At 43.9% G+C, this 18,764-nt stretch overlaps 1 protein-coding gene across 21 annotated transcripts in view; it reads right to left on the reverse strand.

Annotated features, from left to right (window-relative positions):
* nrxn3a (neurexin 3a) overlaps positions 1–18,764 on the reverse strand; it is a 285,254-nt gene that overhangs the window by 215,248 nt on the left and 51,242 nt on the right. For 20 of the 21 annotated variants that reach the window (XR_014603916.1, XR_014603917.1, XR_014603918.1 and 17 more), the window contains 2 exons: positions 14,276–14,577; positions 11,870–12,031 (listed from right to left, as the gene is read on the reverse strand). Coding sequence is in view for 16 of the 21 variants with exons in the window: in XM_084096195.1 (XP_083952321.1) it covers positions 11,870–12,031; positions 14,276–14,577 (464 nt within the window). In the remaining 5 variants the exon portion in view is untranslated. Of the gene's footprint in view, positions 1–11,869; positions 12,032–13,143; positions 13,162–14,275; positions 14,578–18,764 lie in introns of those variants that run through there. The other variant, XM_084096197.1, reaches the window with a different exon arrangement.

Genomic DNA, 18,764 nt, shown 5'->3' on the forward strand with positions numbered 1-18,764 from the left:
TAAAATGTTAGTTCTCTTACGAGAGTCCTCTCGTACTGCGTTTTTGTAAAACGCTACGGGAAAAACTCTTTTTTCACGAAATACTGAAGCAAAAAATTATCCTTAATTTTCCATATATGTAAAGCGCGTTGCAGCAGTACACAGCTATGGCGCGACAGCTTGCTCGCTCATTGGCTGTTCTGCGGCAACTGCATAAGCCTATCGAGCGAGGCCTGAAGTGACGTCAGGCCAAGGAGGGCGCGAAGCCGAGACGAGTGTGGCTAACCTCTATAAAAGGAGCTCGAAAAGGCTGATTCACTTGATTTTCATCTCTTCAGCGAAGCTCACGCATCGCTGGATCACGAGGAAGCACGCGTCGTCTGAGGCAAGCACTTCAGCGGGACGAGCCCTCGAAGCCGCTGGCCAACGCCGCCTTCTACCGCCGTACCTGCTGCGCTTTCCGACGCCATATCCTTTCTATTATTATTGTTCTTGTGTGTGTGTGTTCGCCTTGCAACACTCACCCCCTAAAAGAGCTGCGTCTTTCTAAAGATGCCTTCCTGCGGCTCGTGCCGAGCCCCACTCACCGAGGGAGACCGTCATGTCATCTGTGTCTCCTGTTTGGGTGAGGATCATGCAGCGACCGCGCTCGCTGACGGCGGCTGCCCTCACTGCGAGCTTCTGCCGATGGTGACTCTGAGGACTCACCTGGCATTTTTCTCAGAGCCTGCACTCCCCGCCGCGCCGTAAGAAGCGCCGCTCGCAGCGGGTCCCGGAACCCGCTCCAGCCCGACCAAGCTCGCCGGTTCGCCCGCCTGCTTCACCGGCTTCCCCTGAATCACTTCCTGATGCTCAGCGCCCGCAGTCTGCCGCCGCTTCATCAGAGGAAGTTGTTTCCGAAGCCGCGTCGGGGGAGAAAGATTCCTGCTCTCTGCTAGCTTCAGGCAGCGAGGACTGGGCGAGCTCCGAGGATCTCGCGCCTCCTGCCCGTAGGCCTTCGGCAAGAGCTAGCATCGAGAAGGAGCTCATGCGAGTACTCGCGTTGGCCGCGGCGAGCCTCGGCCTCGAGTGGTCTGCACCGGAACTCCCTTCTCGCACCCGGCTGGATGGTAGCTTCCTCCCTGGTGAGCGCACCTCTCCGGAATCAAAGCCCGCTCCTTTTCTTCCTGAGCTTCATGAAGAAGTTGCGAAGGCCTGGAACGCTCCCTACTCAGCACGAACACGTTCGTCTGTGTCGCCAGCATTTTCCTCCTTGGATAATGCTAAAGACCGAGGCTACCTTTCACTTCCGCCGGTGGAGCAGGCGATAGCGACCCACCTTTGCCCGCCCTCTGCTGGACGGCGGACTAAACCGGTGTTGCCTTCCAAAGCCTGCCGCATGACGTCGACGCTGCTCACGCGAATTTTCTCCGCCTGCGTCGGCACCACACACCATGGCTACGCTGCAGATTTTCCAGGGTGATCTCCTCCGTAAGCTGGACGAGATGGGGCCTGACGCTATCTGCATCGCGGATTTGAGAAGCGCTTCGGATCTCTCCCTCCGCGCTACCAAGTCTGCTGCACAAGCCATGGGACGGTGTATGGCTTCCGCCACTGTTGCTGAGAGGCACTTATGGCTGACGCTCACGGAGATGGCTGATTCCGAGCGCACCGCGTTTCTCGACGCCCCGCTGTCTTCCGCTGGCCTCTTCGGATCTTCTCTCTCCGAGTTCGTAGAGAGATTTACCGAAGCCCAGAAAGCGTCTCAAGCCTTCAAGCACTTCCTCCCGAAGCGCTCTGGTTCTGCAGCGAGTCGTGAAAAACAGCCCCCGCGGAGCTCTCAGCCTCAGCCCCCGCCTTCGGCCGCCTCTTCACAGCAGCGACAGCAGCGCAGCTCGAGGCCCCGCTCTCGCTCTAGCAACCGACGCCCCGCTCAGCGCGGGCCGCGGCCGAGGATTGCAGTGAAGCCGGAAGCCCCGAAGAAGTCCTAGCACGCCTAGGAAAGCGCAGGTGTGTGAGTCCCGTTGCGGCCGGTCTCTCACCCAAGCGCGCCGCTGTTTCAGTCCCAAGAATTGCGACTGTTCCAGCGTTTTCTGCAAAGCGCAAGCCCGCACAGCTGCCCGCTTGCCTGCACACAAAAGCCGTTTTTACGGCTACCCAGATATATCCCGAAAAGAGTGTATTTTCTGGTGTCTCGGCCACGGCCGATGGTGCTATAAATGTAGTGTCGATGCCCACTCCTCAGTGCCCATCCCTACACACAAGCACAGCCCTACACTTAGGGCTCGCGCACATAAAATCGACTCAGGTCGATTGCGCTTCCAACATAGTAAAAGTGCCCACTTCCCAGTGCCCACGAACACTATGTCTCACAGATCACAGGCTCTCTGTAAAAACGGGACCTGTGCGCGCTCGCTCTGCACAGGCAGGCAGCGCATCCAAAGCAGTGAATGTGCCCGTTTCCCGCCCACATTTACTCGCAGACAGCATGAGTCCCACGAGACTTTCTCAGCCCTCCCTCACTCAGTTAAGCACTGTAGTAGGGTCGAGGACGAGCGTTCTGCCCGCTGTAATAAGCGCGCTCCCCGCCTCGAATGTTACAGGCGTAACGCCTATGTTATTGCGCCCCGAAGCACCTCTGTCGCACGGCGAACAGAGTGCGCTTCGCATCCAACCCTTAGCCAGCCATGCAGAGGCATGGGCAGCGCTTCCAGGGGTTTCGGACTGGGTGCTAGACATTATAAAGAGAGGCTTCTCGCTACAGTTTTGTCGACGCCCTCCCCGCTTCACAGCGCGCGTCGAAACTACGGTGACTTTAGAAATAGCACACCTACTTCGCGCCGAAATATCAAAACTGATGAGCAAAGGGGCGATAGAGCATGTATCCCAAGCTCAAAGCGAAGGGGGGCTATACAGCAGATACTTTCTGGTCCCCAAAAAGGACGGTGGTATCAGACCCATACTGGATCTAAGACGGCTGAACAGAGCATTAGTGAAACGCAGTTTCAAAATGCTCACGACCAGGAAAATCCTCGCGCATATTCGCCGAGGAGACTGGTTTATGTCGATAGATCTGAAGGACGCGTATTTTCAAATACAGATAGCGTCACATCACAGGCGATACTTGAGATTCGCCTTCGAGGGTCAGACATACCAGTATACAGTCCTGCCGTTCGGCTTGTCCCTGGCACCTCGTACATTTACGAAGTGCATGGACGCAGCGCTCGCCCCTCTCAGACTCAGAGGCATGCGAGTGCTGAACTATTTGGACGACTGGCTGATCCTAGCTCAATCACGATCACAGCTCGTGGAGCACAGAACCATTTTACTCGATCACCTCGAGAATCTTGGTATCTCGGTCAATTGGACAAAGAGTTCGCTGAACCCCAGTCGAGCGATTTCGTTTCTGGGTACCATTCTGGACTCACAGTCTATGACAGCGCGGCTGTCGCCACAGCGTGTGCTGCACATTCAGCGCGCGGCGAGATCCTTCCGCTGCGGCGCGACTACCCCGCTCAGGAAGTTTCAAAGGATGCTGGGTCTCATGGCCTCAGCATCGCCAGTTCTTCAGCTGGGCTTGCTCCGCATGCGCCCTCTGCAGTTCTGGTTGAGAGCGCGAGTACCGCGCGGAGCGTGGGTGTCCGGCCGGTTACGTCTCAAGGTCAATCAGAGCCGTGTGGCAGCCCTGATACCTTGGATGGCGGACGACTGGTACCGATCAGGTGTAAGCCTGGGGACTTCCTCGGGAGTGAGGATGGTGTCGACAGACGCATCCACCTCGGGATGGGGAGCGCTGCTCGAGGGCAGACCGTTCTTCGGCCTGTGGTCAGAACGAGAAAAGCTCCAACATATCAACTGCCTGGAAATGCTGGCAGTGCACAACGCGCTGACGCGTTTTTGTCCCCAAATCAAGGACCAACACGTCGTAGTCCGTTCGGACAACACGGCCGTGGTGTCCTACATAAATCGCCAGGGCGGTCTCAGATCCAGATCCCTGTACAGGCTGGCGAAACGCCTCCTAACATGGGCTCAGCACAATTTGCGCTCGCTGAGAGCAGTGCATGTGCCTGGGCTCCAGAATTTGGGCCCAGACAGACTGTCCAGGAACAACATTCCCCTGGGCGAATGGTCTCTACACCCACAAACAGTCCGGCTGTTGTGGGAGAGATTCGGCAGAGCGGAGGTGGACCTATTCGCGTCCCGCGAAAACGCTCATTGCCCCGTGTTCTTTTCCAAGAACGACAGCGCGCTGTCCCGGATGTGGCCGCGCTGCCCGCTATACACTTTTCCCCCCCGTCTCCCTCCTGCCTCAGGTGTTAGAGCGGGTCAGGGAAACAAAATGCTCAGTACTGCTTGTAGCACCGTTCTGGAAGAACCAAGCATGGTTTCCAGTCCTGATGCAGTTAGCAGACATCGCTCCATGGCCAGTGCCATTGAGGAAAGATCTCCTCTCGCAGGCCGGGGGCTCGATTTGGCACCCACACCCGGAGTTGTGGTCCCTTCATGTGTGGGCGCTCAACGGATATCCGTTGATCTCGCAGAGGGAGTGATGAATACCATCACTCAGGCTAGAGCACCGTCGACTAGGCGGCTTTATGCCTCAAAGTGGTCGGTTTTCTCCGGCTGGTGTACAGCTCGGGGCCTATCACCCCTCGATTGTGAGGTGACGGAGGTTCTCTCCTTCCTACAGGAGCTGTTGGATAAGGGCAGATCCCCTTCCACGCTCAAAGTTTATGTGGCGGCTATTGCAGCGTTCTCTGGAACAACGCTAGGTCAGTCACTAGGAAGGAACGATTTAGTAATCCGCTTCCTCAGGGGAGCTAGGAGGCTGAATCCTCCCAGACCTCCTTCAGTCCCTATGTGGGACCTTTCTACGGTTTTGGCGGCCATGAAAGGTGACCCTTTCGAGCCTATCCAATCTATTAGCCTCAAACATTTGTCTTTTAAAACAGTGTTTTTGATGGCTCTCGCTTCGGTGAAGCGCATAGGCGACCTGCACGCGCTCTCCGTGAGCCCAGCGTGCTTAGAGTTTGGACCTAATGACTCTAAAGTCATACTCAAACCTAGGCATGGTTATGTGCCAAAATCCCTCAACACGCCGTTTCGGGCTCAGGTTATCTCCCTGTCTGCCCTGCCGGGATCAAGTGAGGAAGGGGACTCAAGTTTTCTTTGCCCCATTAGGGCTTTAAGAGCTTACGTGTCCCACTCTGCTGTCTTCAGACAGACTGAGCAGCTCTTTGTCTCGTTCAGTGGACGTTCCAAGGGAATGGCTGTTTCGAAACAGAGCCTATCCAGATGGATAGTTGACGCCATAGCGCTGGCTTACACTGTCAAGGGCCTCCAGTGCCCGTTGGGTGTTAGAGCGCACTCCACGAGAGGCGTCGCCTCTTCGTGGGCTTGGTCTAGCGGGATTTCCTTACAGGACATATGTATGGCGGCAGGCTGGGCCTCGCCGTCTACATTTATTAGGTTTTACAACCTAGAGGTTCCCGCCTTGCAGGCTAAGCTACTATCGGTGTAGTCGAATCAGCTGTCTAACTAGAACACTGAAATCGCATGCGCAGCGCGCTACCGACTGTTTTATGGGCAGAATTGTGTAAGACCCACATTTCCCACATTAGTTCAGGTTCCCCACCCTGTCTATGTGATGTCATATTCGCGTCTGCGGACGCGGCCATATAAGGACGGAGGGATTCCCCTTTTGTCTCTAGACTCTCTCTGTGAGGTCATGTTTTGCGTCTGCGGACGCTACAATATAGGGAATTAAGGTCCCCCCCCCCTTATTCCCAGACTCTCTGTGAGTCTATCTGGTGATTATGCACTGTATACCTGGGTTAGCTTCCAGTGATCGGTGTTTTATCCCAGCACGCACGGCGTTTTACAAGGGGTTCCCGTAGCGTTTTTACAAAAACGCAGTACGAGAGGACTCTCGTAAGAGAACGTACTCGGTTACTAACGTAACCTCGGTTCTCTCTAGAAGAGGGAACGAGTACTGCGTTCTCTGCCGTGCGTACGGTTCACTCTGGTTCGCTTCGGCGATGAAAATCAAGTGAATCAGCCTTTTCGAGCTCCTTTTATAGAGGTTAGCCACACCCGTCTCGGCGGGAAGTGGCAAGGAGGGCGCGAAGCGCCCTCATTGGCCTGACGTCACTTCAGGCCTCGCTCGATAGGCTTATGCAGTTGCCGCAGAACAGCCAATGAGCGAGCAAGCTGTCTCGCCATAGCTGTGTACTGCTGCAACGCGCTTTACATATATGGAATATTAAGGATAATTTTTTGCTTCAGTATTTCGTGAAAAAAGAGTTTTTCCCGTAGCGTTTTACAAAAACGCAGTACTCGTTCCCTCTTCTAGAGAGAACCGAGGTTACGTTAGTAACCGAGAACGTTCACCAAAAAAATTAAATTCTGTCATTAAGTACTCACCCTCATGTCGTTCCAAACTCACATGACCTTTGTTCATCTTCCGAACACGAATTAAGATATTTTTAATGAAATCCGTGAACTTTTTGTCCCTCCCATAGGCAGCAAAGCCAAAGGCCCAGAAAGGTATTAAAGACATTGGTTCAACCCTAATGTTATGGAGCGACAAGAATTATTTAGGCACAAAAACAAAACAAAAATAACGACTTTATTTAACAATTTCTTCTTGTCTGTGTCAGACTACTACGCTGCTGATCTAGTAAGCACAGTGCAGCGCTTCTGGGTTCTACGTCAGAATAAAGTCGTTATTTATGTTTTGTTTTTGCGCACAAAAAGTATTCTCGTCGTTTCATAACATTAAGGTTGAACCACTGTAGTCACATAGACTATTTTAACAATGTCTTTACTACCTTTCTGGGCCTTGAAAGTTGCAATGACGTTGCTGCCTATGGGAGGGACAGAAAGCTCTCGGATTTCATCAAAAATATCTTTATTTGTATTCCGAAGATGAACGAAAGTCTTACGGGTCTGGAATCACATGAGGTTGAGTAATTAATGACAGTTATTTCATTTTTGGGCGAACTAACCCTTTAATTTTAATCAAACAAAAAAAGAAAAATCACTCAATGTTCATGACTGAATAACTTTAATAGCTTTAATAAGGATTAATCTACATTTAATTTATACACATAAATATGCTCGCTAACATAAGAATCAATCTCAACTTTCACAAAGAACTTATAGCCACGTGACCTATGGGAATAATTATCATCAACTTATTGTTGCTAGCCATTTCTGATAGTTCACACAAAAACAAAAAATTCTTTCATCATTTACTCTTGTGATGTAAAACCTGTGCGTTTTACTTTCTTCTGCATAGAATAAAACAAGGTCTTTGAAGAATTTTGGAATATTTCATATTTTAATTTGGCATTTTTATATTCTTCATTTTATTTTAATTTTACTTTCAGTTGTATTAATTTTGTTATGTGCTTTTGCATTTTATTAGTTCTTTTTATATATTTTTCTATTGCTTTCAATCATTTTTATTTGTTTTATTTTAGTAATTTTAGAACTTTAACAAACTTATTTAAATTAAACTTGTTTGTTTTAGTTGCAACTTTGTAATTTTAATTAACATTTCTAAGTTTTTTCCCCTCAGTATTTATATTTAATTTTATATCAGCTTCATTTCAATTACCAAATAATAATAATAATAATAATAATAATAATTGTTTTAGTTAACAATAACAACACTGCTCAAAATGTCTTCTTTTATGTTCCACGGAAGAAGAAAAACTCATACAGGTTTGGAATGACATGAAGGTGAGTAAATGATGACAGAATTTTTTAACATTTTGAAGTGATGCAGTGTTTTATTTCACCAACATATTTTAAAATATCTAAGATACATATCCATTTCATTTGAACACTACTTGACTGATATAGAAGACAGAGACCTCTCCTGCTGTTTCAGGCTGGCCAGTATTCAAGCTCTAAGCTTTTGCCAAATATTAACAGTCCTGCGGTGCTTACTGAAACAAATCTGCTGGATAGAGAAAGAGAGAGAGAAAGGGAGAGGCTGGGGCAACCTATCTATCAGAACTCTCAGACCTGTCTCGAATCCATAGAGCGGTGCTGGCTCTGGAGCAAATGTCCAGAGAGCAGGGACAGTTTCATCCAGCCGGCCCAGCAAAGTGACAAATGACAGTCACCATGCACACATTCTGGAAACTGATTGTGATGGCGGAGCACAAAGGGAGGGAAGGGAGCGGACTCCAGCTCGGCAGTGGAGGACGCTCAGTATCCAGTCATTAGTGCTGGCAGACCCCCGTGCAGCCACACACCCCGCCATACCCTGATTACTGTCCTTCACGCTCAGATTGAGAGTCAGACACAAGCTGGGTCTGAGGAAGACTATGACCTATCTATACAAAGTCTGTTTCATTTGAAGAAAGATAAAGAACTTTGTTGTTATCTGTGCTAAAAAAAGCTAGTCATCCATTTAATTTTGAAATATGGCATGGTCTTACAAAAATGATGAAATCAGCTCATCTTCCAGTGATTTTCTATGCTAAGACCATTTTTGTAACCTCTGTCCTATATACAGTAAATAGCCAAATGCAGAATGACTGCAGTAATTATCCTGTACCACAGGGTGGTACACTCTACAATACTACACTCTACTTCCAATAAAAGACAATATCACATAGGTTTACAAAAACACCCTCAGAGTAGACAAAAATGTGTAGTGAATGAGTAAAATAAATGGAAATGAATATAAAATAACATAACACACAATATAATATATATAATATTATAATATAATAATATTGTATAATTAAAACTAAATAAAAAAAACATATAAATTATAAAACTAGACTTTTTGGAAGAAGGTTTTTAGTGTGTTTTGGTGTTGTTGTTTTTTTTCTTTTTTTTCCTATTCTACAGTAACTATAGTAATTGCAAACACAGCTACAGAAATTAGAGTCTGGACATTTTAGGTACACTCAACCTCATCTAAAAATGCAATACACCACCCTTAAGATCATGTCATCTGGGTCAAACCCCATGTGTTTGAGCGGGCACACGACACATGATCCATGCTGACTATACCATTATCAGTTTCCAAATCAAATGTGAGGTTTTAACAAGCTGAGAAGTGTATAAAAAACTTTTCATCCTTGGGCTCATACTGTGAGAATGATAGGTATCTATCATTATGGCCACTCTTGAGTGGGAAGTTCAGATTTTTCTGCGACGTCTCGGCTGGAACAACAAACACAAAGTGTTTTTACGCATCTCGCAGTCGCGTCGCGTCTAGTGTGGACAAATTATTTGTCGCTGGAATCTTATCGCGTCTGGTTAGGACACAGTGTTATGTAAGCATTCGCTATATCACAGCACATATGAGACTGATTACTGTAATCTCTGACAAGGGTAGCAGTTTTTTCAAAACTCAGCACTGTAAAGAGTGAATGAAATGAGTTTTTTCCGCAAACGCCGATGTTACAGGCCTTTAGCCCTGTAATAGGAGATGGAAACGGCAGTGATAGCTTCACTAGAGCTTCACTTTAGAGTTTAATAATACAATTAAAATGGTTTACAGTCTTTGTTATCATTGACAAAATTAATTAACCTTTCAAAAATTAAAACTTTTATCAGTAATTCAGTTAAAAAGTTTAACACTGCATTACTGTTATGTACGCATGTATGTACTGTATGTATACAGTAGTCAACATTTGAAGTGGATCAAAAAAGTTCATCAAAGTTGTCCTAAGACAAGAACGGGTATTGTTCAAAATTCATGTATAACTTTGATCCACTTCAAATGTTGACTACTGTGTATACAGTGAGGAAAATAAGTATTTGAACACCCTGCTATTTTGCAAGTTCTCCCACTTGGAAATCATGGAGGGGTCTGAAATTGTCATCGTAGGTGCATGTCCACTGTGAGAGACATAATCAAAAAAAAAATAATCCAGAAGTCACAATATATGATTTTTTAACTATTTATTTGTATGATACAGCTGCAAATAAGTATTTGAACACCTGTCTATCAGCTAGAATTCTGACCCTCAAAGACCTGTTAGTCTGCCTTTAAAATGTCCACCTCCACTCCATTTATTATCCTAAATTAGATGCACCTGTTTGAGGTCGTTAGCTGCATAAAGACACCTGTCCACCCCATACAATCAGTAAGAATCCAACTACTAACATGGCCAAGACCAAAGAGCTGTCCAAAGACACTAGAGACAAAATTGTACACCTCCACAAGGCTGGAAAGGGCTACGGGGAAATTGCCAAGCAGCTTGGTGAAAAAAGGTCCACTGTTGGAGCAATCATTAGAAAATGGAAGAAGCTAAACATGACTGTCAATCTCCCTCGGACTGGGGCTCCATGCAAGATCTCACCTCGTGGGGTCTCAATGATCCTAAGAAAGGTGATAAATCAGCCCAGAACTACACGGGAGGAGCTGGTCAATGACCTGAAAAGAGCTGGGACCACCGTTTCCAAGGTTACTGTTGGTAATACACTAAGATGTCATGGTTTGAAATCATGCATGGCACGGAAGGTTCCCCTGCTTAAACCAGCACATGTCAAGGCCCGTCTTAAGTTTGCCAATGACCATTTGGATGATCCAGAGGAGTCATGGGAGAAAGTCATGTGGTCAGATGAGACCAAAATATAACTTTTTGGTCATAATTCTACTAAACGTGTTTGGAGGAAGAAGAATGATGAGTACCATCCCAAGAACACCATCCCTACTGTGAAGCATGGGGGTGGTAGCATCATGCTTTGGGGGTGTTTTTCTGCACATGGGACAGGGCGACTGCACTGTATTAAGGAGAGGATGACCGGGGCCATGTATTGCGAGATTTTGGGGAACAACCTCCTTCCCTCAGTTAGAGCATTGAAGATGGGTCGAGGCTGGGTCTTCCAACATGACAATGACCCGAAGCACACAGCCAGGATAACCAAGGAGTGGCTCTGTAAGAAGCATATCAAGGTTCTGGCGTGGCCTAGCCAGTCTCCAGACCTAAACCCAATAGAGAATCTTTGGAGGGAGCTCAAACTCCGTGTTTCTCAGCGACAGCCCAGAAACCTGACTGATCTAGAGAAGATCTGTGTGGAGGAGTGGGCCAAAATCCCTCCTGCAGTGTGTGCAAACCTGGTGAAAAACTACAGGAAACGTTTGACCTCTGTAATTGCAAACAAAGGCTACTGTACCAAATATTAACATTGATTTTCTCAGGTGTTCAAATACTTATTTGCAGCTGTATCATACAAATAAATAGTTAAAAAATCATACATTGTGATTTCTGGATTTTTTTTTTTAAATTATGTCTCTCACAGTGGACATGCACCTACGATGACAATTTCAGACCCCTCCATGATTTCTAAGTGGGAGTACTTGCAAAATAGCAGGGTGTTCAAATACTTATTTTCCTCACTGTACATATCTTTTATAATTTAAAACCCAATGGTCCTACAAACAGGATTCATTATCTTTAAGCAAAATATAACTTTCTGTGAGATTCGCCTTATAGAGTCAGCTTGTGGGAACATTTTAATTTTGCATTGACAGATGTCTTCATGCCCAATTGTTCACTAGAATCTCTTTGGGGTTCACTTTTTCAGCATGATACATATCATTATGCAAAGTCTCATCTCATCCAATCACCTTAGCTTCTTCTCTGGCCTCTAGAACTTTAATCAAATGATTCACCACAATTGAAAAGTCAAATTAAATATGCCTGAAACAATTTCGCGTTGGGGCAAGAAACGTATAACTCCAGTGAATTTCATTAGAGAAACACACCACGGGTTATGATGTCTGCTCAATCCTTTTCACAAGCTAAGCTGTACTGAATCTATTATTCTGCGCGGATGGTCTATTCAAACATGTTCCCTCTCAGCCCAGACAAGGAACTGGTGATATGATGCATGTAGATGAAAGAGCGGAAAGGGGTTTGTCCAGACCACCTACCTCTTTCAGGCAACCCATAAAATTGTTGCTGACAGGCGACCCAGGTAAGTCCGCTGTGCTTGGACTTCCTCCAACGTAGAAGAAATCGTCCGATCCCAGCATGGTGTAGTCCTCCTGCGTATAGCCTGTTGTGGTCAAGATGCCATCCACAGATATCGTCACCTGATTGAAAGGAATGACAAAAGGGGAGGAAAAAATTCCATTCATGAACATCATGGCTGTGACGGCCATTCTACCAAGGAATAGGTTAGCTTCGGTCTTGCTGGTTGCTGTTTGTCTTTGATTGTGCACCAAACACCTGCACGTCAAGATTTGAGTAGGCCGTTCTTGCCTAGTATTTGTAGACATACAAAGGACAGGTAAAGAAAATATTTTGCCGGCATATTTTCTTTATCTTTGATGGTGTTAGAAATGGTTTTCTGGTTTTAGGAACCAGACTACAGACAAATTGCTTGTGCTTGTTTTTAGGTTCAAATTCTGTGCACACTGGGTTAGTTGACACTTACATATATGCATGCTTCCAAAATGAGCTAATACTACCACAAATGAGCATGCAACACAGAGGTCAGATGGTCTTTTACTAATAAAATGTGAATAGTGAGGTATACAACCACTGCAAACATTAAAGCGTGCATCTTTTTCAAGCCGAGACGACATGCAAAGGGAAGCAGCACATATGAGACCAAAGCAAAAGCAATGAGGGGTAATGAGGGAGGACGCAGGAAGTCATGACCTTCAACACAATACAGACAGGACAGGACACTGGGCAGATGGTGGGTTGCTCAGACAAGAGTTGTGGTGTTAGTAACACAAGGACTGATCCAGCATGAACGGGTCGGCGCGGCATGCGCAAACAACTGGAATCAACTGTCAGAGCTCCAGTGCTGAAGTAGCTTTTTATTATTTTGTTTTTATGCTGTTGTTTTCATCACTTTTTTGTTTAGGAAAGCTTCTGCCAGTTTTCTTATAGTATTTGATAAAATAAAAAAAAAGCGCTTTAGAAAAAAAAAGCGTCAAAAAAAAAAAAAAGGGTCGTAGAGGTAGTTCAAAGAAAGAAAGATGGAAAATGACGGTAAAGCTGTGGTGAAAAATGGGATGAGGACATTTGAAATAAAAAAGAAGGAAATCCCCGAAATACAAACCCCAGTCTGTTTTTTATTTTATTTATTATGCCATGAAACCCCAAAAAAGAGAAAGAGGGCCAAGGAAACACACGGTAAACCCAAAAAAAGGACAATGAGAATGATATCTACCAGACAATGTAGTTTGTTTACCATAGCGTGTCCAATACCTGAATGCTTTGAGAAAAGGGGAAGAAAGGAAATTATACAATGTAAAAAAGGGTTGTTAATAAAATGAAACTCGAATGAAGTCATGATGAGTTGCACATTAGTGTAGGTTCTGGTTAGTAAATTAAAGAATCTAGTCAATGGTTCATGAGTGGTTAGTCTGGGTTCTGAACAAATGTTATCCATAGACAAATAAAGTATATGAGTGAGAGTAAGAATAGGTGGAAAAGAAAAAGAAATATAACGGATTCTCCAGAGTCTGTGGCATATCACTTTTTTTTTTTAATTGCACTTACTTAATCTTAATGCACATACTCACTGAAACAGATACTTAAGAAGCCATTCAGAATACAGTATTTTTCAGCAATAATCTTCCGAATTTTTCTTTGTCAAAACAAATCTACTGTAGCTCAAATTTTTAGGCTTTTTCTTATGTAATGTTTCATAACGTGTTGTTTTCTGCTATAACCATGAAAAGTGACCTCTATCTAGCTGGCTTTTTGTTGTGATTCATATGGTTTTTGACTTTCCGCAGGCAATTGTATAAGGTAATTCTAATGCATGTTCTTGGCGTGATAGTAAAACAGCTATTAAACAAAGCAAAGCAAAAAAAAAAAAAAAATGTCACAGTCCTTGTGGATCAGAGCTGAAATAGCTTGTGCTTGTGGGCACTCACACCTCCACATGCCCACGCAAAAAGCGACATCTTTTCACTCCTGAGGGGCAAAACCACCCTAAATATTTACATATTTTAAAATGCAGTGCCGGAGTGATTTAACAGTTCACAAAGATTGGCTGAGGGTAAATGGAACGGTTGAGGTTGGTTGGAGCCTCTCCCCGCTGCCCTGATAAGACAGACTATTTGAAGAAGTGAGGTGAATATCTAGAGGGGTGAGAGAGACAGCCTCTTAAAGCCATCACACCACTGATAGCTTCAGACAGAGGTAACTGCCTGAGGAAGCAAAACACGAGGCAAGGTAGAAGAACTCAGAGAATAAATAGTTGCATTAGCATCTCGAAGAAATTAAAGTAACCAAAAGTGCTAACTCAAACATATACAGTAGCATTTAACTCTGAATTGGATTTTAACATAAACTGTCTGAGGTTTTAGCATTACCTGTCTGAGGTTGCGTGTGACTTTCACGTCATGCCAGGCATTGTCGTTGAATTTGCCATTGACAGGCTCGACAATGGCCTCGAAAGCTCCCGAACCTAAGTTGATGACCAGCGATACAGCTCCATCTTTTAGGGCCAGGTTGACGTAGTCTGCTGACTTGCCGGTGTGGAGGATAAGGCCATTTCTTTGCCAGGTCTTGAAGGACAACGTGATCTCGTCACTGCTACTCTGGATGGGGTTCTGAGACAAATCGTAGCAGAAGTACTCGGAACCTCGGAAAGTGGCCACGTTCTCTTCTCGCGCTACAAGAGAGGAAATAAATGGTGTCAGAGCTTCTTGAAACAAAACAAACCCAAAGATATGAGCTATGGAAGTTTTCTGAAGAAGAGCAATTAAGTTCAGGCCAGATGAAACAAAATTAAACAAGATGATGCATAGCAAAATAAGGCACTGTGGGCAGCAGAAAACACAAAGACACTGTGCATTTAAAGCCATAAATCTGATGAGATCTTCAGTGACATTATTTCTCTCGTTGATGTATATATGCACTAATGTTCAGTGTTTGTGTAGCACATCTGAATCATAATTACGAAAGCTGTAGTGTCCTCCAATCCATCAAGATCAACTGCTCAAACTATGACAATATCCCTGATCGATAAGATCCTCCTTAGATTAAACAGAAGCTGCATCTGAAGTGGCATTTAGACTTTTACACACAGACTATTAAATCACAATATTATCATAAAGTGCATATTGCACACCCCTATTTTAAAAATACTATGAAATGCAACATTAAACATAGGGTTTCCTAATAACATTCTTTAAAGTCAACATTATGGGAGGTTAGCCATTTTACTGCAGTAAGGTGAAATTTCAAAGTTTTATTCAACAAGAAAAAATATAGGGCGCGACTTGAATTTATTTATGATTTGATAGGATAGAGAAAAATGGTCTCTATATTGCAGGTGGTTAAAGGGGAAGAGCTGAAAAAAAGTGACATCAGCTAAACAGTCATTTCAGAGGTGGAAGATGAAAGATTATGGGTACAAACTTCTTTAATATGTTCTGAATTGCGTGTTGAAAAAGTAAAAGAGGAATTCTGATATCAAATTGACTTTAAATTAAGTTTTAGTGATTGCATGCTAAGTTCACATTGGCCATTGGAATTCAGATCAGATAATCTACTGCATCCACATTTATGGAAATAAATTCACTCCTAGTCCCTGTGGTCCCCAGTCCATTAATCACCAAGCTATGGTGGTGTGGCTTAGAGCAGGCAAAAACACACATATCTAATGGAAAGTTCCCCCAAACCAACACTGGACATCATTTACATCAGGCAGCCAGAAAAGGACCTCAGCACTAATGGCATCATTGATTTATCAGTGCTTCACTTGGGCCGCCGTGGAGTCGATATATTCTCTGGATAAATGTTGACAAAACACTCACACATCCAAGTCTATGCTCCACCTCAGCGATCAGCATTAGTGGATGTATGTGTTTTAACTGACCGAGTAAAGACATCTTGACCTGTTTTGGACTGGACCTAAGGGAGCATGAGCGGACTGCAGGGTTGCTGAGCAGGTTTTTCTCATCATGGCTGGTGCTGGTGCCCAGCTGTGATACACTTCACATTTTAATAAGCTCATGGTTAAGAATGGGGCAAACTGACTGACAGTGGAACATATTAAAAGCACATGGGACCCTGATGCAGCTGGTGAACACCAAAAAACAGCCCTTCTGTGCAGTCAGAGAGATGATTCAAATTATATCGCTCATCACAGCTGAAAGAAACAGATTAATGGAAGATGACTGAATGGATAGTGGGAAAGAGTTTTGTCCAGCAGGAGAGGGTGGTGCCTCATCCATATGTCAAAAACTGTCAGTTAGACGTACTTGGATACTCATTGAGCAAATCGCACACTGCTGAAGAGATTCTCAAGTCCATGAATATTTGGCTAGGCTGTAACAAAAAGAGCTTAATATTTAGCCTGTGGAGATTACTGGACCGTGCCAAACAGGCTCAAGGAGTTTCTCTAGAACAGATACAAATATACACAATATATAAATGTTATACAGATGTAATATAAATAACTGTTTTAATAGCATTTTTTTTTTTATCATAATGAATTATATTAATAAAAATAATAGGCTATATAATGTATTAATTATGTAAAAATAAAATGTTATTCAAAATTTGATATATAATCTATAATTTATGCTTATTTAATTTAAGTATATCAATGTGTGTATGCATACATGATATTATGAATTAAAATACACAATTAAAATATGCATGTTATATTTTAAACATACATATAATACACACACACACACACACACACACATATATATATATATATATATTAGGTGGTATCATTTTCAAATCATGATTCAAGTGCATGGATCTTACTGCAGCTCTGTTTAAGATATATATCAAATAAAGTGAATATTTCACCTGCATTGATGTGTCTTACTGCAAACACCTGCACTTAACTGCTAAATCTCAACATCGTAAGTAAGCAACTTAGATCACCTGCTCGAAACAGAAAGCAAAAGGTTCCAGTCTGCTGAACAGGGCTCAGTGTTTTCCTAGAAGCACATGGGTGTTATTGTGCGCTACATGCTGGCATAGAAGCCTGGTGCCAACACCTCAGCAGATGCATTATTACTCCCCAGAGCATGGCTACCGTTAGCAGCGTGATTCTGAGAGAGCGGGCCCTCATTTAGCTCCTCGACACCTTATCTGCCTCCTCCTGACTGACTCAAGCGGTAACCGCATCCCTGAGGTCCTGCCATGCCATTAAAGTGCCAGGAGAGAGAGTACTGATCAATTATTAATTAAACAGAGTGTTGTTTTTACTAAAGACACCGCTCCACATTACTGCCAGATGTTCCCCCGTACAATCACCTTAAGATCTGAATACTTAATAAGAGTTGCTGATATGATGTGGAATAGTACAGTGAGTGGAACGGAAGATGTGAAGGATACATGAGGGTCAGTAAGGGGAAAAGAAAGAGGAAAAACATGGACATTAGGGCTGTGAATCAATTTAATATTAATGTTTCTATATATAAAGTAACTGAAAGTAGTGCTAAACTTTTTTTATCTTATGCTCACCAAGGCTGCATTCATTAAAAAAGGCATTCCAGTAAAGCCTGTAATATTGTGAAATATTGTTTCAATTTAAATAATTGTTTTCTATTTTAATATATTTTAAAATGTCATATATTCATGCGATGGGAAAGCAATTTTTTTAGCAGCCATTACTCCAGTCTTCAGTGTCACATGATCCTTCAGAAATCATTCTAAAATTCTGATTTGGTGCTCAAGAAACATTTCTTCTTACCGGTATTTACAATGTTGAAATGCAGACTATAGTCATTTAAACTTACATTTAAAGGGCATTAGCCAGATTACTGTTTTTTGTTTATCATAAAATATGATAAATCTTATAACTAGTGGCTACATTATTGGCATTAATTATTTTGTACATGTGAACCAGTATGTAAAAAAGACTATTTAATTCCAAGCCCTAATATACATATAAAGAACGACCAGAAGTGACAGAATGAGAAAAATCTCATTGCCAGATATTTGGCAAACAGAATAAAGTGATTTGCTTCCACAAGAGAATACAGTTTCCAATATGTTAGTAAGGAAAAGTTTACACTGTGAGGATCATGATTAAATTCTAAGGATAATAAGAAGACATATTGTTGGCCATGTAACATACTGGGAATCAATACTAGCCTTGCAGAAAAACCCAACTGAGATTAAAATATACTGAATGCCATTTATTCATTCCTTTGTATTTGTTTTTAGACTGTCTCCTCTATAATGTTTCCATCCTATAATCTAGAACTATAATACAGAATACTGTGAACAAAAACCCGGGTACAGAAGCACATTCTCCCACAGAAGCACATTCTGTCTCGCCACAGCACTCCTTTCAAAACAAAACCTTATCTGTATAGATTTTTAATGAAAATCCCCATGAGGGGCAAAGGTACTTAATCTCCTCTATAATGGAGAATGCGACAGAAAGGAGGTTATGGGCTGTGTGCGAGATAGTAAACCTGCTGAATTATGAAACCTTAATGAAAACATCATTATTAGTCAAATCAGCACCAGGGACAGAGATTGTTATCGAATCATAATTGCAATGGTCCGCTAACGCTTTTTCTCTTCACTACACAGAGACGGATGGTGGTGGTACGGTCAGAGACGTTCTCATGCGTAAAGGTGTCAGAGGCCCAGGAGTGGAGAAAAGTACTGTCGTTAGAGAAGCCATTAAATCCAGCATGCTTTGGGGAGGAGGCCATTACAGGGTAAGAGCTCTCAACCTGTCAATCACATGTGAGAGGATGCAGGCAACTTTCTGACCAATTGGCCTCTCAACTCCTAAGAACAAAACTGCCGTTTGCCACATAGTGCCCTCCACAGAAATACAGTATCCCATGAAAGACACGGATGGAAATTATAACA

Source organism: Abramis brama, assembly GCF_963993115.1.
Source record: "Abramis brama genome assembly, chromosome: 21".
NCBI classification, from domain to species: domain Eukaryota; kingdom Metazoa; phylum Chordata; class Actinopteri; order Cypriniformes; family Leuciscidae; genus Abramis; species Abramis brama.